Genomic DNA, 20,791 nt, shown 5'->3' with positions numbered 1-20,791 from the left:
CCTTCGGGGTTTGGTTATATATTTAGCCAATTTTTCACTCAATCATACCTTTGGGTGTATTGCGAAGCATCTGGAAGCTCCAAGTATAGGTTTTTCTGTTTCTGGTTGAAGATCTTGTTGAGTTTTGGGGGAGATTTATCGGTATCGCTTCCTACCCCGCCATTACTCTGACGTCATCTCTCCAATTATGCCTTGGATAAGTGACTTTGTATCAGAGACTTCCTTGTTTGTATATTGGATTAAGGGATTTTGGTTTTCTACACTATAAAGTGGGACAGACCAGGAGCTTGGACACACAGTTCCTGCTATCACAATTGCAGGGGCTTCCCTGATCCCTTGCCCTTCATGGGAAGAGCTGGTTTTCTGCTTTTCCCTTGTCTTCTTTTGTGGTTTGCCTGTCTTGGTGAGACACCAATAAATAGGATGGCCCCCCGTCCTCTGACTCCGCCATTTCTTTATCGTCTGCCCGAATCCAGTGGGAACCTGCATGTGAATGGCCAAGATGGCGGCTCCTGGCCTTACAACAGTATTTTTAAAGACATGTCCAGAAATACGTAGGTATGAAAATATGAATAGTAAGATTGAGAGTTTGCTTCAAAAGAACACAGTGCCACAGGCACAGAAAAGTGGAGTCAAAATGAAACAAAACAGGCTCTGGCATGACAGTAGTTGAGGTTAGGTAATGAGTACATGGGCTTTCACTGTGTAATTTCCTCTATCTGTGTATATGTTTGAAGCTTCCAAATCAAAAGTTGTTCTTGCCTGACCTGTGGATAGAGCAGGGGTATGGAACCTATGGCTCGCGAGCCAGATGCGGCTCTTTTGAGGGCTGCATCTGGCTTGCAGACAAATCTTAATAAAAAAAAAATGTTAAAAATATAAAATATTCTCATGTATTACAACGCATTCATTTCCTACTGCTCATGTTCATGGTTGCGGGTGGCTAGAGCCAATCACAGCTGTCCTCTGGGACAACACCAAATTTTTATTGGATAATGCGTAATGTACACAGGTCGTTGTGAGGTCAGGAAGTAAACTTCCCTCCTTTTAATCAAGTAGTCAGCTAGCTAATTGCAGAAACCCTTTTGACGAAGAAGATGGCTAAAAGGAAAAAAGATGAGGAGTATCGTACTTTTCAGCAGGAATGGTAGAGGAATTTGCCTTTGTGGAGAGAGCAGGTTCTGCAGCATATCTAATAATATGCAATGATAAAATTGTATCAATGAAACGGTCAGATATAAAGTGGCACTTCAACACAAGCCATACTACATTTGCATCAAAATATCCAGCAGGGGACAGCAGGAAGAAAGCATGTCAAGAGTTACTATGCAGAGTGCAAGCTAGTCAGCAGCAACTCTGTGTTTGGACCCAACAAGGTGACTGGAATTTGGCTGGCTTTGCTGGTGCTTTAGCAATTGTGAGAAACAGAAAGCCATTCACAGATGGGGAATATGCCAAAACATTCATGCTTGATGTTGCCAATGAACTTTTTGACGACTTTTCAGATAAGGAAGATAATCAAACGAATAAAAGACATGCCTCTGTCAACAAGAACTGTTCACGATCATACCATCATGATGGCAAATCAAATTGAGGCAACACTAGTGAAGGACATAAATGCAGCACCATTCTTTTCTCTCACTTTGGATGAGTCAACAGACGTAAGCCATTTATCCCAGTTCAGCATGATTGCAAAGTATGCTGTCGGTGACACAGTACGTGAGGAATGTCTTGCTGTTTTGCCTATGAAAGAGACAACAAGAGGGTAGGATTTACTCAAGTCTTTCACTGAGTTCGCTAAAGAAAAAAATCTACGGATGGATAAACTTATTTTGGTGTGTACTGATGGTGCTCCGTGCATGGTGGGGAAAAACAGAGGATTCGTAGTGCTTCTTTGTGAACATGAAAAGAGATCCATCCTAAGTTTTCACTGATCCTACATCAGGAGGCGCTTTGTGCTCAGATGTGTGGCAAGCAGCTTGGTGAGGTGATGTCGCTGGTCATTCGTGTGGTCAACTTTATTGTTGCCCGAGCTTTAAATTATGCCAGTTTAAAACACTGCAGGATGAAGTTGGGAATAATTATCCTGGTCTGCTTCTGCACAGCAATGTGCGTTGATTGTCAAGAGGGAAGGTGCTCAGCCATTTCATGGCTTGTCTGAGCGAAATCCGGACTTTTCTTGAAATGAAAAACGTCGAGCATCCTGAGTTAGCTAACACTGAGTGGCTCCTGAAGTTCTACTATCTCGCGGACATGACTGAACATCTGAACCAGCTCAATGTGAAAATGCAAGGTGTTGGAAATACAGTCTTATCCCTTCAATAAGCAGTGTTTGCATTTGAAAACAAGCTGGAACTCTTCATTGCAGACATTGAAACAGGTCATTTACTACACTTGAAAAACTGGGAGAGTTTAAAGATGCATGTACAGCAAGTGACCCTGCTCAACATCTTGATCTCCAGCAGCTAGCGGGCTTCACATCTAATCTCCTGCAGTCATTCAAAGCGCACTTTGGAGAATTTCATGAGCGCACTCGTCTTTTTAAATTCAGCACCCATCCACACGAGTGTGCAGTGTGGACAGCGCCGACCTGAGTTACATGCCCGGTGTCTCCATCAGAGATTTTGAGCTACAAGCTGCTGACTTGAAGGCCTCAGACATGTGGGTGAATAAGTTCAAGTCACTGAATAAAGATTTGGAAAGACCTGCACGACAGCAAGCAGAGTTGGCGAGCAAACACAAGTGGGGAGAAATGAAAAAACTTCAGCCCATGGACCAGCTAATTTTCAAACTTGGAAATGCGCTTCCTGTCATAAACCACACACTGCAGTGTGTGAGTACTGCTGTACTGACAATGTTTGGCTCACGTATGCATGTGAGCAGTCTTTCTCACATCTAAAGAACGTTAAGACCAACCTATAATCACGTTTAACAAATGGAAATCTTAACGCCTGCATGATGCTTAACCTCACCACGTATCAACCAGAATACAAAGCCATCAGCAAAACCAGGCAGCACCAGAAGTAGCATTAATGGTTAAGAAGTACTTTATTCATCATTGGTTAGCAACAGCATAACAACGTTATTAAAAAGAATTCAGAGACTTATTATACTTTAAAAGTGTTGGCCTTACATAAAATGCACGCATTTACTTGTATTTAGTGTTAAACATATTGTATGGCTCTCATGGAATTACATTTTAAAATATGTGGCGTTCATGGCTCTCTCAGCCAAAAAGGTTCCCAACCCCTGGGAGAGAGCATAGACCTGGAACGCTGAGGTCGCCAGTTCGAGACCTCGGGCTTGCCCAGTCAAGGCACATACGAGAAGCAACCACGGAGTTGATGCTTCCTGCTCCTTCCCTCTGTTTCTTTCTCTTTCTCTCTCTCAAATAAAGTCTTTCTTTAACCTGACTTCAGAAAATACTACAACAAAATCACCTACAATTTGCCTGAAAAAGTCAGATTAATTTTACGATTATTCCAAATGTGTTTACATTGTCATACAAAGCTAAGACCTTAAAACAAAAGAATGAGCTAGTGGAGTATTTTCACAATCAGCAGGTCAGTGAAAATTTTTCTGTATTTATGAAAGAGAATCATTCCTACAATTTCAAAATTAAAAGAAATATAAAAAGAACTAATCAATTTTGCCTACTTTTAAGTAAGCGTCCAGGTTTGAGCAGACGACTCCTAGGTCAGTTTTGAAATTACCAGCCAATTTGCCAAGAGGAAGGTGGGACTCCAACTCTGTCAATTTACTACAAGGCTGTCTTACCAATTTTACAATCTATATATTTAGATCTCTACAGTATAATGTTTTGAAGTTCACCAAAAGATAAGTTAAAAATTGCGCTTTAAAATTCTAGCATTTTACCAGATACCTAAACGTTTTCAATAAATAAAGGAGCAAACTTTAACAACCACTTAGAATTGCTTTAACAGTATTCAGACAGTTGCACAAAAGCAGATGTACATACCTTGCCTGGACTGTGAAGGTGCTACAGGAACTTCTCGGTTTGGCTCAAAAGGAAGCTCAGGTGTTAGGTTTTCAAACTGCTCTTTACTAATGAGATTTAGCTTCTTAAAGTTCTCAACTTCTTGCTGAAGTGGAATGGAGGAATCTAATTACTAAACTGGCTAACAGCATAACCAACAGACAATAATTGACACCAATCGCAAAAAACGAGTTTTTAAAACAGGGATTAATTGCAACAAAATAAAAAAAAAGATGTCTAATAAAGACTCTAGCATTCTACTTAACAACAATATTCAGAGTCTAAAGAGGCATAAAGAACCCTAAAATATTATGAATATTTTATAATTAAAATACATTAGAGGAGCATACATTCTAATCATCAGTTATTTGCTGAGCATTTACACACAGGACTACTAGAGAATTACAGAGGTTACTAAGTCATCTAATACATGTCCCTACCCCTAAGGAATTTACAAATTCGACAGAAAGAAAGAATTGCACACATAAAAATATGAGGCAGTATAAAAAAATATTAGGCAGGGGAGAAGACACGATGGCACTGGAGTAGGTGGACGTACCAACAACCACCTCCCAGAACCAAAGTGGATTACAAACTAATTTTAAGAACTATCATCTGGAAAATCCAACTTTGGACAAAACTAAGAGGACTCTTCAACCAAGAAACACTGAAGAAGCCACACCAAGACTGGTAGGAAAAGCGGAAACACGGAGAGGGCTGCCCAGCTCCCAGGAGCGAACAGCAGCCAGGAGAGACTCGCATGGTGGGAAGTGAGTTTAGCAGAGAGGGGAGGTCCTGAGTCCCAGGAACAAAGCCCCAGCCTGCAGCCCCAGAGCCTAGAAGAGGCGTATGGACAGTACTAGCTGGAAACAAGTCAGGATACTGTTTTTGAGAAAGAGTCTGATTTCTCAGACCCAGAATTCTTCTTAAAGGGACCGTGCAGAACACCTCTCTCACAACCACTCACCCGGGGCTCTGGGGGACGGGGAGAGAGGAGAGGACCGGAGTGGCAGGAAGAGAGTGTATGTAATCTAGGAGAGCACAGGGAGAATCATTTCAGGAGACAGCTACCCTACCCCTGGAACGAGTCACTCCCCAAATCTGAAGTGAATATTTCCCCTGGAAACAGCAATACCAGCAAAGGGAAGCAGGACACCAGCCAAATAAGCTCTCCCGCGGCACTCAGAGCAGAGTCACTTAGAAGGAGGGAGCTTTCGGGTCTTCAGTAGTGAGTCTTAGGGTTGCAATTGCAGTGCCCGCACCGCACACGGCTGAGTGTCACCAGAGGGCGGGTGGCAGTGGGACACAGAAGCACGGTTCTGTCCACAAGGGCGGAAGCCAGCTGGCCGCCACTGGGCTCAGGTGTGAGCTCAGTCTTGACCAGCTGGGGAGAAGGCATGCAAAAGCGGTCAAGCCCAGCTGCCTACAGCCTGCAATCCAGCCTGCAGGAGAAAGGTGGGAACCCAGGAAGGCGTGGAGACCCACGCCCCTTGAGCAAGAATGCAGGAGCACAGCCTTGCCCCGCCCATGGAACTGAGGCTTGTGGCCTGACATGGGAGCTGGCTCCTCCCACGGAGGTGGAGCCAAAACCCAGAACAGGCAGAGTCCCAATACTGAGCATGGGCACGTAGTGCCGCCTGGCCTGTGGAGCCAAGGCGAGCAGTCATTCCACGAGCGGACTCCTCCTGCAAGGGTGTGGCGAAAGCCCGGAAACAGATGGAGACCCGCAGCTGAGCAAAGGTGCTCACCACTGCCCTCAGGGCCGAGCATAACACCACCCATGGGGGCGGGGAAAAGGCCAAGGCCAAGGCCACCAAGGCTTGTAGACCCGAGCACGTGATCACAGCCACTCCCCATGAAGGAGAGGTGGAAACCACAGCAACAGCTCCAGTGGGAAGGCACCGGCAACGCCCAAACCCAAAAGCCCTAGGCAGCAACAGAAGAGGGGGTGGCGAGCCTGCAGACAGACCATACCTAGGGAACAGAGGCCATACCCAGTGGACTCCAGAGGCCAAAACCTTCCTTTATACAGAGAAAATGCGAAGGCAGAGAAATGCAACACAAATGAACCAAGAGAAATCCCCAGAAAAGGACATGAATGAATCAGATATAACCAAGTTACAAGATGCAGAGTTTAAAATAATGATTGTTAGGATGCTCAAATATATTAGAACAACAATAGATGGTCATTACAAACACCTAAGTAAAGAGATAGCAAATATAAAAAAGGATATTGAAATAATAAAAAAAGAATCAGTCAGAAATGACAAATACAATATCTGAAATAAAGAACACAATGGAAGGAATTAAAAACAGGATGGATGAAGCGGAGAATCGAATTGGCGAGTTAGAGGACACAATAAATAAAGGCACAGAAGCAGAGCAGAAAAAAGAAAAGAGACTCAAAAAGTCTGAGGAAACTCTAAGAGAGCTCTGTGACAACATGAAGAGAAATAACATCCGCATCATAGGGGTTCCTGTAGAAGAAGAGAAAGAACAAGAAATAGACTTTGTTCAACATATCATAGCTGAAAACTTCCCTCAGTTAAAGCAGGAAAACAGCTCACATGTTCAAGAAGCACAGAGAACTCCATTAAAGAGAAACCCAAAGAAACCAACACCAAGACACATCATAATTAAAATACCAAAGCTAAGTGATAAAGAGAAAATATTAAAACCTGCTAGAGAAAAAAAGACTATCACGAACAAAGGAGCCACCATAAGGATGACTTCCGACTTCTCAACAGAAACACTTGAGGCCAGGAGGGAATGGCAAGAAATAGTCAAAGTAATGCAGAACAAGAGCCTACAACCAAGACTACTTTATCCAGCAAGGCTATCATTTAAAATTGAAGGAGAAATAAAAAGCTTTCCAGACAAAAAAAAAAAAAAAAACTCAAGGAACTCACTACAACCAAACCAAGGCTGTAAGAAATGCTAAGGGACCTGTTGTAAACAGATCAAAGGAGAAAAAGAATATAGCAAAAGAGGAATACAGTTTTAAAGAATAAAATGGCAATAAACAATTACAAATCAATAATAACCTTAAATGTAAATGAATTAAATGATCCAATCAGAAGACATAGAGTAGCTGCGTGGATAAGAAAACAGGACCCATATATGCTGTCTACAAGAGACACACCTTAAATCAAAAGATGCACATAGACTGAAGATAAAAGGATGGAAAAAAATATTTCAAGCAAATGGAAATGAAAAAAAAGCTGGGGTAGCAATACTTATGTCAGACAAAATGGACTTCAAAACAAAGACTATAGTTAGAGATAAAGAGAGCAATCCAACAGGAAGATATAATCATTATAAATATCTATGTACCTAATATAGGAGCACCTAAATATATAAAGCAGACTTGATGGATTTAAAGGGCGAGATCAATGGCAATACTATAATAGTAGGGGATTTCAATACCCCACTAACATCACTAGATAGATCCTCAAGAAAGAAAATTAACAAAGAAACAGCAAACTTAAAGGACATACTAGATCAACTCGATTTAATAGATATTTTCAGAACCTTTCACCCTAAAACAGCAGAATATACATTCTTTTCAAGCGCTCATGGTACATTCTCTAGAATAGACCACATGTTAGGGCACAAAAGTGGTCTCAACAAATTTAAGAAGATTGAAATCATATCAAGCACTTTCTCTGATCACAATGGCATTAAACTAGAAATCAACCATAACAGAAAAACTGAAAAATACTCAAACACTTGGAAACTAAATAGCATGTTATTAAATAACGAATGGATTAAGAATGAGATCAAAGAAATTTAAAAATTCCTAGGAACAAACGATAATGAGCATACATCAACTCAAAATTTATGGAACACAGCAAAAGCAGTTCTGAGAGGGAAGTTCATAGCATTACAGGCATACCTCAAGAAGCTAGAAAAAGCTCAAATAAACAATTTGACCCTACATCTAAAAGAACTAGAAAAAGAACAGCAAGTAAAGCCTAGAGCTAGTAGAAGGAAGGAAATAATAAAGATCAGAGCAGAAATAAATGACATAGAGGCTAAAGAAACAATACAGAGGATCAATGAAACCAGGAGCTGGTTCTTTGAAAAGGTAAACAAGATTGATGAACCTTTAACCAGACTCACCAAGAGAAAAAGAGAGAAGACTCAAATAAATAAAATCAGAAACGAGAGTGGAGAAATAACAACTGACACAACAGAAATACAAAATATTGTAAGAAAATACTATGAAGAGCTTTATGCCAAAAAACTAGACAACCTAGATGAAATGGACAAATTCCTTGAAAGATACAATCTTCCAAAAATTAATCTGGAAGAATCAGAAAACCTAAACAGACCAATTACAACAAATGAGATTGAAACAGTCATCAAAAAACTCCCAAAAAAGAAAAGTCCTGGGCCTGATGGCTTCACAAGTGAATTCTACCAAATATTCAAAGAAGAACTAACTCCTATCCTTCTCAAGCTCTTTCAAAAAATTCAAGAGGAAGGAAGACTTCCAAGCTCCTTTTATGCGGCAAGCATAATTCTGATTCCAAAACCAGGCAAAAACAACACAAAGAAAGAAAACTATAGGCCAATATCCTTGATGAATTTAGATGCTAAAATCCTCAACAAAATATTAGCAAACCGGATCCAACAATATATGGAAAAATCATACACCATGATCAAGTGGGATTTATTCTTGGGAGGCAAGGCTGGTACAATATTCGCAATTCAATCAATGTGATTCATCACATAAACAAAAGGAAGAAGAGAAACCACATGATAATTACAATAGATGCAGAAAAAGCATTTGATAAAATCTAGCACCCATTCATGATCAAAACTCTCAGCAAAGTGGGAATACAGGGAACATACCTCAACATGATAAAGGCCATCTATGACAAACCCACAGCCAACATCACACTCAATGGGCAAAAATTAAAAGCAATCCCCTTAAGATCAGGAACGAGGCAGGGGTGCCCCCTTTCACCACTCTTATTCAACATAGTTCTGGAAGTCCTAGCCACAGCAATCAGACAAGAAAAAGAAATAAAAGGCATCCAAATTGGAAAAGAAGAAGTAAAACTATCATTTGCAGATGATATGATATTGTATATAGAAAACCCTAAAGTCACAGTAAAAAAAACTACTAGACCTGATAAATGAATTCAGCAAGGTGGCATGATATAAAATTAATACTCAGAAATCAGAGGCATTTTTATACACTAACAATGAACTGTCAGAAAGAGAAATTAAGGAATCAATCCCCTTTACCATTGCAACCAAAAAAATAAAGTACCTAGGAATAAATTTAACCAGGGAGATTAAAGACTTGTACTTGGAAAATTATAAAACATTGATAAAAGAAATCAGGGAAGATACAAACAAGTTGAGGCATATACCATGCTCATGGTTAGGAAGAATAAACATCATTAAAATGTCTATATTACCCAAAGCAATTTATAAATTCAATGCAATACCGATTAAAATACCAATGACTTACTTCAAAGATATAGAACACATATTCCAAAAATTTATATGGAACCAAAAGAGAACACGAATAGCCTCAGCAATCTTGAAAAGGAAGAATAAAGTGGGAGGTATCACACTTCCGGATATCAAGTTGTATTATAAGGCCATTGTACTCAAAACAGCATGGTACTGGCATAAGAACAGGCATATAGATCAATGAAACAGAACTGAGAACCCAGAAATAAACCCACACTTTTATGGTCAACTGATATTTGACAAAGGAAGTAAGAGCATACATTGGAGTAAAGACAGACTCTTTAACAAATGGTGTTGGGAAAATTGGACAGCTACCTGCAAAAAAATGAAACTAGACCACCAACTTACACCATTCCCAAAAATAAACTAAAAATGAATTAAAGACTTAAATGTAAGCCATAAAACCATAAGCATCTTAGAAGAAAACATAAACAGTAAGCTCTCTGACATCTCTCGCAGCAATATATTTGCTGATTTGTCTCCACAGGCAAGTGAAATAAAAGACAGGATAAACAAATGGGACTTTATCAAACTAAAAAGCTTCTGCACAGCTAAAGACAATGAGAACAGAATAAAAAGACAAACTACACAATGGGAGAATATATTTGACAATGCGTCTGATAAGGGGTTAATAACCAAAATTTATGAAGAACTTGTAAAACTTAATACCAGGAAGACAAACAATCCAATCCAAAATGGGAAAAAGAAATGAATAGACACTTCTCCGAAGAGGACATACAGATGGCCAATAGGCATATGAAAATATGCTCAACATCACTAATCATTAGAGAAATGCAAATTAAAACCACAATGAGATATCACCTCACACCAGTCATAATGGCACTCATCAACAAAACAACACAGAATAAGTGCTGGCGAGGATGTGGAGAAAAGGGAACCCTCCTGCACTGCTGGTGGGAATGTAGACTGGTTCAGCCACTGTGGAAAAACAGTATGGAGATTCCTCAAGAAATTAAAAATCGAACTGCCTTTTGACCCAGCTATACCACTGCTAGGAATATACCCCAAGAACACCATAGCACTGTTAGAAAAGAAGAAATGCATCCCCATGTTTATGGCAGCATTTTTCACAATAGCAAAGATCTGGAAACAGTCCAAGTGTCCATCAGAGGATGAGTGGATTAAAAAGCTTTGATACATATATACATGTGGAATACTAAGCCATAAGAAATGATGACATTGGATCTTTTACAACAACATGGATGGACCTTGATAACATTATACTGAGCGAAATAAGTAAATCAGAAAAAACTAGGAACTATATGATTCCATACATAAGTGGGACATAAAAATGAGACTCAGGGACATGGACAACAGCGTTGGGGTTACAGGGTGGGGGGGAGGAGGAGGAGGGGGTTGGTGGAGGGGAGGGGCACAAAGAAAACCAGTTAGAAGGTGACAGAAGACAATTTTATCAATGTCACCCCATTAAAATAAATAAAATAAAATAAAATAAAATAAAATAAAAAGAATTTGTCTCACGGCTAATACAAACAGTTCGAAGAATAGTATAAGGATGCTAATTCTGCTTCTCAGGCCACATCCTGCGAAAGGGGCCCCAAGAAAATTGGTGATTTGGCTCCTCTGATTTTGCCAATTGGATTTTAAAAAATAGGTCAGGAATGCCCTGAAATGGAACTAACAATACATGGGCATAAATTTAACGGACTTTTAGATACTGGAGCTGATGTATCTGTTATTGCTAAGCTACATTGGCCTCCTTCCTGGCCCACTCATGCAGCAGCCACAGAATTACAAGGTATAGGGCAGAGTAAATCCCCTCAACAAAGGTCTAGTTTTCTACATTGGGAAGATTAAGAAGGGCATTCTGGATTTTTTTTTTTTTTTTTCAGAGAGAGAGAGGGATAGACCGGGACAGACAGACAGGAACGAAGAGAGCTGAGAAGCATCAATCATTAGGTTTTCATTGCGTGTTGCAACACCTTAGTTGTTCATTGATTGCTTTCTCATATGTGCCTTGACCGCGGGCCTTCAGCAGACCGAGTAACCCCTTGCTGGAGCCAGCAACCTTGGGTTCAAGCTGGTGGGCTTTCTGCTCAAACCAGATGAGCCCGCGCTCAATCTGGTGACCTCGGGGTCTCGAACCTGGGTCCTCTGCATCCCAGTCCAATGCTCTATCCACTGCACCACCGCCTGGTCAGGCGCTTTCTGGATTTTTTTTTTTTTTTTTTTTTGTATTTTTCTGAAGCTGGAAACGGGGAGAGACAGTCAGACAGACTCCCGTATGCGCCCGACCAGGATCCACCCGGCACGCCCACCAGGGGCGACGCTCTGCCCACCAGGGGCGATGCTCTGCCCCTCCGGGGCGTCGCTCTGCAGCGACCAGAGCCACTCTAGCACCTGGGGCAGCGGCCAAGGAGCCATCCCCAGCACCCGGGCCATCTTTGCTCCAATGGAACCTTGGCTGCGGGAGGGGAAGAGAGAGACAGAGAGGAAGGAGGGGGGGTGGAGAAGCAAATGGGCGCCTCTCCTATGTGCCCTGGCCGGGAATCGAACCCGGGTCCCCCGCACGCCAGGCCTACACTCCACCACTGAGCCAACCAGCCAGGGCCGCATTCTGGATTTTTTAAGCCTTATGTGCTCCCTGGATGGCCAGTTAATTTGTGTGGTAGAGATGTTTTGAAAAATACGGGAGCGTTGCTTGTCAGTCCTAATGGTTTAATCAGTACTCAGATGCTTGATCAGAGATTTCAAAGACTTGTATGTCAACAAAGAGCTCCATGTTTTATAGGACATACTAGAGCTCACTCCATGGTCCCTGGAGCTTTAGCACAAGGCAATGCCCTTGTTGATCAAGCTACCCAAAAGAAAATTATTTGGAGCAACCATGACAGATCGAGCAATTCAGTCTCATACTATTCATCACCAGAACGCTGCAGCCCTGTGTAAACATTTTCAACTTTTCTCGGGAAGCAGCACGGCAGATTGGGAAATCCTGTCCAAGGGGTCCTATGCTATAATCTGTCCCTTCATTGGAAGTTAACCCTCAAGGACCCCTACCAGGACAACTTTGGCAAATGGATGTTACTCATATACCTTCATTTGGCAAACAGTCCTATGTCCACGTTACAGTGGATACCTATTCTGGATTTATAGTAACCTCTGTCAGAACAGGAGAGGCTGCTAAGCATGTTATAGCTCATTGTCTGTATGCATTTTTCTATTATTGGATTTCCTAAACTGATTAAACTGACAATGCTCCTGCATATGTAGCAAAAGCATTTACTGTATTTTGTCAAACCTTTTGAATTATGGGTATTTCTTACAATCTTTAAAGTCAAGGTATTATTAAGGTGTACCCAGAAAATATTTTAAGGTCAATTTAAAAAAACTTAAAAGGGAGGAGTCATATCCTGGAACTCATACGGGTCTACCATATCATGCTTTTTACTTAAAATATTTTAAATTTCTTTTGAATTCTGATGAACAGAAGACGCCAAATCTTTTTCTCCTGCAAACGTCTACCTTCTTTGATTTGATCCAGCTAATAACACTGTTTTGTCTTTCTCCAAATAGCTCCAGATATACGAAAAAGTTTTATATAGGCAGATGGGGATCCTCATCCTCAAACCCCTCAGCGAGATCTTCTGAGCATGGATTTTAAGATACCAAGAGGTAGAAAAAGCCCAATAGAGATCAGGTGAACTACCAGCTTTAGGATACACCCTTAAAGGCTCCAACGCCCCAAAGGGGTCTCATAGGATGCCATCTGGGTCCTGCTTCAATAGTGGAAAGGAAGGTCATTGAGCTAAAGCCTGCCAGACTTACATGCCTTTGCTGTGAGGAAAAAGGGACACTGGAAGGTAGGCTTCCCCCTCGCTCCTCTAGGGAAGGTTCAGCCTCTTCCAGCCCTGCTCCAGCCACCTATGACCTAACCTTGCCCAGAATGCTGGGGTTTGCCACTGAAGGCTGAAGGTGCCCAGGGCCGTCGGCCCCATCTACAACACTGTGGACGAGCCTATGGTATTTCTTCCAAGAAGCAGGTAAACGCCCTGGCCAGTTGGCTCAGCGGTAGAGCGTCGGCCTAGCGTGCGGAGGACCCGGGTTCGATTCCCGGCCAGGGCACACAGGAGAAGCGCCCATTTGCTTCTCCACCCCTCCGCCGGACTTTCCTCTCTGTCTCTCTCTTCCCCTCCCGCAGCCAAGGCTCCATTGGAGCAAAGATGGCCCGGGCGCTGGGGATGGCTCTGTGGCCTCTGCCCCAGGCGCTAGAGTGGCTCTGGTCGCAATATGGCGACACCCAGGATGGGCAGAGCATCGCCCCCTGGTGGGCAGAGCGTCGCCCCATGGTGGGCGTGCCGGGTGGATCCCGGTCGGGCGCATGCGGGAGTCTGTCTGACTGTTTCTCCCCGTTTCCAGCTTCAGAAAAAATGAAGAAAAAAAAAAAAAAAAAAGAAGCAGGTAAACTGATCTCATTTGCACAAGGGCCACTTAACTATGTCTTGCCTGAATAGTCAGGTTTTTTATTCTTCCCTCAAAGATCTCTGTTGTGGGTGTTGATAGTCCTATTTTCTGCTGCTTTGTTTAATATATAGTGTTTCCTTTATTCCTCCTACCTCAATGCTCCACTCATATTTCAGGCTGGGACCTACTCCTAATTCAGAGCTCTCTTTCCCCCTTTTGCCAACTTCTATTATGAAACTACCTTTGCCACCCAGCTTAGTGTATCCTAAGGTTCTCTTTACCAAGCCACAGTCACAGAGCTCCAGGGAAAAGCAACCTGGTCTCATCTCTACAGGCAGAGGAGAACAGAAGCTCCATCTCCACACATGCTGCAGATGGCTTTTTCAGTACCAGCTAGAAGCAGTGGTCATTGCGACTTGGGCATGAGCTGCAAAGTATAGAATTGTGACAACAATTCCAGTGCCATGCAGACTTTTCCTGGACTCCTGCTCCTTGTGACAGCTCCTAACAGACTGAACTGGGGTTGGGTTGCACATGCAGGGATTTGGAATGGTGATGGTGCCAACTTGGGCTTGGTGAACATGTTAAGGACACTACTCTTTTATGGATTCTTGCTGTATTGGCCAAGAGTTGGCTTAAAGGCTTTAATCACTGTAAAAAGAAAAATAGAAGACTGGATGTGAGATGTGGCACATGTACACCGTGGTATACTATTCAGCCATAAGAAATGATGACATCGGATCATTTACAACAAAATGGTGGGATCTTGATAACATTGTACGGAGTGAGGTGGGTGGGTCGGAAAAAACCAGGAACTGCAGGATTCCATACATTGGCGGACATAAGGACGAGACTAAGAGACATGGACGGGAGTGTGGTGGTTACGGGGTGGGGGGGGAGAGGAGGGGGACGGGAAGAGGCACAAAGAAAACTAAATAGAAGGTGATGGAGGACAATCTGACTTTGGGTGATGGGTATGCAACATAATTGAATGACAAGATAACCTGGACATGTTTTCTTTGAATATTTGTACCCTGATTTATTGATGGCACCCCATTAAAATTAATAAAAATTTATAAAAAAATATATTAGGCAGTATATAAAGAGCGATAAAATTTTGTGTAAGAATTCAGATCAGGGAGATATCACAGAAGAGATAGGGCAAAAGCAGCTCTTGCGATTTAAATAGAAAAGCCTTCTAAATTAGGTAATGTGAGCAAAGATCAGAATCTTGTAATAAGCAATCCATCATTTATTAGACAGTAATACCGTGAATCAGAGAATTCCTGTTGAACCAGTGGCAAAAAGGCCTGATAAGCTTGAGAAGGGCACTGGACTTTCAATATCAGGCCAGGAAGTTTTCACTTCATTGCCTACTGAATTGCTCTGCCCTCCACCCCCATATTTCTTTCTCTCTCCTTTCTCTAAAATCAATAAATAAAATCTTCAAAAAAATAAGAAGTTAGACAGATTTCCAGGAAAAGAGCAAGAAAAGAGAAGTCAGTTGTTTAGGGCTGACTAGCATGTACCTTAAAGCAAATAACAACAGAGGTGCCTAGACCCAACTCAGCAGATAGGAAACAGAAGGGGCCTGGACCTGAACCCTGCATGAAAGCAGGGCCTTTGCACTGACCTTGACACTGTACGCCAGTGGTCCCCAACCTTTTTTGGGCCACGGACCGGTTTAATGTCAGAAAATATTTTCACGGACAGGCCTTTAGGGTGGGACGGATAAATGTATCACGTGACCGAGACAAGCGTCAAGAGTGAGTCTTAAAAAAAAAAAAAAAAAGAGTGAGTCTTAGACGGATGTAACAGAGGGAATCTGGTCATTTTTTAAAAATAAAACATTGTTCAGACTTAAATATAAATAAAACGGAAATAATGTAAGTTATTTATTCTTTCCCTGCAGACCGGTACCAAATGGCCCACGAACCGGTACACCGGTCCACAGCCCGGGGATTGGGGACCACTGCTGTACGCACTGCACCTCGCTGTGCTCTGTACTCTTAGGCACTCAATATCTGTTCAATAAATGAAGAAAGGTGTACTCAGAAGAGGCAAGACAGAAACTGAAGTCAAGAAGAATGGTTTCCAGAGCGAGTGATTTTTTGTGTCCTTCTCTTTGTGGTTGGGAATAGTTAGCAAAGTAGCGGGACCTAGCTTTAATGTGTTGCTATCTATAATACAGGGTATTTATTATTTAGAGCAATGGTTCTCAACCTGTGGGTCGCAACCCACAGGTTGAGAACCGCTGATTTAGGACCTAGTTCAAGCCTAACCCTTCTCAGAGATGCCTCCTTTCATTATGCCAACCTGAAACTCTCCACGTTCTTCTTTCATCTAGCTATTTTTAAGTAACTGTTTTATTGTACAAACATCTTATATAAAACATATGTGTACAGTATGAAAATTAATACTGTGAACACTATCTGTTACCTCCATCTAGGTTAACAGAATACTACAAATATCTTTAAAGCCCTGTTTGCACCAGTCCAGTCACATTCTCCTCCTTCTCTCCAGAGCTACCAGTATACAGACTTCAGTGACAGTAAGTTCTTAACTGTTACATTATAAAATTTTAAAGTCTATCTATATTAAGCCTTCATGAAGAATGGTACAACAGGAACTCACATGCTTCTGTTAATGGTAAATAGTACATGTGTATATACATATGCATGTAGAAATAAAACTGGTTTCCTATGATGCATAAATTATCAAATTTAATAAATAATATTAAATTGCTTTAAAGACGATTGGATCAATTTAAGCAGTGGAATCTGTGGAGCGCACAGCACTATGGGTATTTGGCTGAAGGTTGAGCCACATACATGAAGGACAAGACTCCCTGAAATATATCCAAAAGTGGTTGCTATGGGGCTGAGCTGAAGAAATACACTAAAAGTCTAAGAGTGTCTGTTGTGAGATGATTACCATATAGACCTAGAATAGGAACTCTTGTTAACCACTCATCAACACCCAGATATAATTTAAAAATTAGGACATGCTGCCTGACTGGTGGTCTCAAGTTCAAAACCCTGCATTGGCTTGAGTGCAGGCTCACTAGCTTGAGTGCAGGGTTGCCGGCTTGAGCACAAGATCATTCATATGATTCCATGGTCGCTGGCTTGGGCCCAAAGGTCACTGGCTTGAGCAAGGGGTCACTGACTCAGCTAGATCCTTCTACCCACTGCCCCCTCCCCGGTCAAGGCACATATGAAAAGCAATCAATGAACAACTAAAGCAGTGGTTCTCAAAGTGTGCACCAGGGCACACCAGTGCACCCTAGAAGATTTCCAGGTGCGCCCTATGGTATTCCAGAGAACTATGTGCCTGTTGGGACCAAAAAACCAACAGGGTTTGCCTGACCAGGTGGTGGCGCAGTGGATAGAGCGTTGGACTAGGATGCGTTAGGACCCAGGTTCGAGACCCCGAGGTCGCCAGCTTGAGCACAGGCTCATCTGGCTTGAGCAAAGAGCTCACCAGCTTGGACCCAACGTCGCTGGCTCCAGCAGGGGGTTACTCGGTCTGCTGAAGGCCCACGGTCAAGGCACATATGAGAAAGCAATCAATGAACAACTAAGAAGTCGCAATGCACAACGAGAAACTGATGATTGATGCTTCTCATCTCTCTCTGTTCCTGTCTGTCTGTCCCTGTCTATCTCTGCCTCTGTAAAAAAAAAAACAAACCAACAGGGTTTTTGGAGTTTAAATTTTTGGGGGACAGAGGTGTAGGGAATTGGCTGTAAGCTGACAGTCTGCCCAAGCCCCCATCTCACTTGCCTGATTAGGTTGCAAAAGGCTATTAAGCTGTGGTGCTGGATTGTTTACACTACCCCCCATGTTCCCTGGAAAGACTGGAGGCAAGTTTCTTCTATCCTTTGTTTGGTGTCAAGTTAAGATGATATGTATTATGTATGGTAGGGGTTTTCTGCACTCAACACAATTAAGAGTAAAAAGAGAGAAATTCTTCAATGTATTGATGAGGAAATGAGAGTTTGCCTTTCAAATATATGCCCAAACACTGAAGAAATCGCTAGGACACATCAGGCTCATGTTTCTCATAAACACAGCAATGAAAAAACTTAACACATTTGTGCCGGGATCTGCCTAATTTACTAAATCTTACTAAGAATGTATCTATTATATATATATATATATAAAAAGATAACTTTTTTGTCGTTTTTTTTGTTTTTAACCCCTCTTTTTTTTTTTACAAATTCTAAAAAGCATAACTCAAACACTGTAAAATGTTTTTAATATCAGAATTAAATTTTGTCATATTTATTTCATTTAATTACCATAAAAGCATGCTTGGACTTTATATTTTTTCTTTAATATTTGACTTAATTATTACAACATATTTCTCAGAAATCTGTATATAGTATGCCTACAATTATTTGTAGGACTTTAAATGCGCCCCAACTTCAAAAGTTTGAGAACCTGAACACTGAACTAAAGTGTTGCAACTATAAGCTGATGCTTCTCATCTCTCTCCCTTCCTGTCTTTAAAAAGAAAAAATTAGGACATGCTATAGAAGAAGGCCCTACATTAAGACCTACTCTAGATTTACTAGCAGAGTCTAATACAAAACCTGACAAACAAGATGTTGAGAGGAACAGAGTTTAAAAGGTAAGTTCTGTCAGGTTAGAGAGGCTTTCCCCAGATTTGTCCAAACAGAGTAAAACCAAGCTGCATAATTCCAAGTTGACCAGCTAATAGGATAAAAAAGTCAATATTCCTCAGAGAAAGATGAAAAAAATCTCTAATGTCTATAGTATAATGGATAATGTCCACTAGAAATTTAAATTATTAGATGTGAAAAGAAACAGGAAACTATAACCCAGAGTCAAGGAAAAAGTCAATTGAAACTACCTTTCAGATGTCTCAAATGTTGAAATTTAAGACAAGGACTTTAAAACTGTTGTATGTTTGACAAACTAAAGAAAAACATGATCTTAATGAATGAACAAATAGAGAATCTCAGCAGAAAAAAGTTATCTACAAAGAAACAGAAATTGTGTAACAAAAAAGTTTGTACTTGAATAAGCTTAACAGAGATTGGAAATGGTAAAGTTTGTGAAATTTATGACAGCTCTATATACATACTTCAATCTATAGAACAGAGAAAAAAAAGATATAAGAAAACAAACAAAAAGTCTCAGGTGTCTCTGAAACTATCCAGTAGTGTAAGTGAAATCCTAAAATAAAAATTAAAAAATTAGTAAGAAAGAAATCAGAACTGAAAATTTCCAAATTTTGAAGAAAAATAAGTTATTGGTCTAAGAATTTCAGTTAACTGTAAAATGGGCAAATTCGAAGAAAATCACACTGAGGCACATCATAGTTAATTGCTAAAAATCAAGAGTAAAGTGAAACACTTGAAAGCAGTGGTCAGAGAACATATTATATACAAGGGAACAACAATATAAATAATGGTTGACTTATTAGAAATAATAAAGGCCAGAAGACAATGGAACATCATCTTTAAAACGTCAAAAGGAAAAACTGTCAATCTAGATTCCATATCTACTAAAGATAGCATTCAAAAACTTGATTGAATAAAGACATTATTATCAGGTAAACCAATGCTGGGGTGACTTGTCAGCAGACCTGCAGTACAAGAAATGCTAAACAATGTTCTTCAAGCTGAGAAGAAATTACATCACAGAGAAACAAATTATAAAAAGGAATAAAAAGGGTAAATATCAGACTTTTTTTTTCTTTTCCATTTCCTTAGAAAACAACTGCTAGTTTAAGGCAAAATAACATTTTAAGATAGGATTTATAATATATGTAAAAGGCTATGATAACAATAACACAAAGAACAATAAAACCAAGGTAATGGAATTATGTTTTTGTAATTACAAATTATATATCTGTAAGCCAAAAGTATTAAATGTCAAGTGAGATGTGAAAAGAAGTGGTACATACAATAATGGTTCTCAATAGATTTTGAAAAGTTAAGGAGGCATATTAATAGCCATAGAGTAACCACTTAAAAATGTTTAAAAAGGCATAATAAGAAGTCAAAGGAGGAAATAAAATGGAATATTATAAAATGTATGAAGCCTGACCTGTGGTGGTACAGTAGATCAAGCCTTGACCTGGAATGTTGAGGTTGCTGGTTCAAAACCCTGGGTTTGCCTGGTCAAGGACATACGGGAGTTGATGATTCCTGCTCCTCCCCCCTTCTCTCTATCTCTCCCTCTGTCTCTCTTCTCTAAAATAAATAAATTAATTAAAAAAAATAAAAGTAAAAAATAAAAAATAATAAAATGTTTGAATAACCCAAAGAAGTCACAAAACAAAACTTAAGACATGTGTACAAGTAACTCTCCTTTAAAACAAAGGCACTAATAAGGCCCTGGCTGGATAGTTCAGTCAGTAGTATCATCTGGACAAGCTGAGGTTGTGGGTTCAATCCCTGGAGAGAACATACAAGGCTCAACCAATGACAACATGAGTAAGTCGAACAACAAATCCATGTTTCTCTCTATATTCTCTCTTTCAAAAGTAAGAGATAGAGAGAATGGTAAAAAACAAACTAGAGGGGATACACATCTATTAAGAGAATGATAAAAAGAACTAGACTGGTGTCCTGGCCAGGCAGCTCAGTTGGTTAGAGCATCATCCCATTATACCAAGCTTGTGGGTTCAATTCCTGTCAGGACACATACAAGAATCAACCAATGAATGTATAAACAAGTACGCCTGACCAGGCAGTAGTGCAGTAGATAAAGTGTTGGCCTGGGACGCTGAGGACGCAGGTTTGAGATCCCAAGGTTGCCAACTTGAGTGCGGAATCATCCAGCTTAAGTGAAGGATCACCAGCTTGAGTGCAGGGTTGCCAGTTT

At 40.8% G+C, this 20,791-nt stretch overlaps 1 protein-coding gene across 5 annotated transcripts in view; it reads right to left on the bottom strand.

Annotated features, from left to right (window-relative positions):
• Positions 1 to 20,791, bottom strand: part of LARP1B (La ribonucleoprotein 1B) — a 117,603-nt gene that overhangs the window by 38,124 nt on the left and 58,688 nt on the right. For 2 of the 5 annotated variants that reach the window (XM_066385098.1, XM_066385101.1), the window contains exon 12: positions 3,980 to 4,103. The exons of 1 other annotated variant lie outside the window; for it this stretch is intronic. In XM_066385098.1, the coding sequence (XP_066241195.1) occupies positions 3,980 to 4,103 (124 nt within the window). Of the gene's footprint in view, positions 1 to 1,570; positions 1,744 to 3,979; positions 4,104 to 20,791 lie in introns of those variants that run through there. 2 more of the 5 variants (XM_066385104.1, XM_066385109.1) reach the window with 2 other exon arrangements.

The sequence above is a fragment of the Saccopteryx leptura genome, chromosome 1, assembly GCF_036850995.1.
Source record: "Saccopteryx leptura isolate mSacLep1 chromosome 1, mSacLep1_pri_phased_curated, whole genome shotgun sequence".
In the NCBI taxonomy this organism is placed as follows: Eukaryota; Metazoa; Chordata; class Mammalia; order Chiroptera; family Emballonuridae; genus Saccopteryx; species Saccopteryx leptura.
This window is presented reverse-complemented; position numbering and strand designations above follow the sequence as displayed.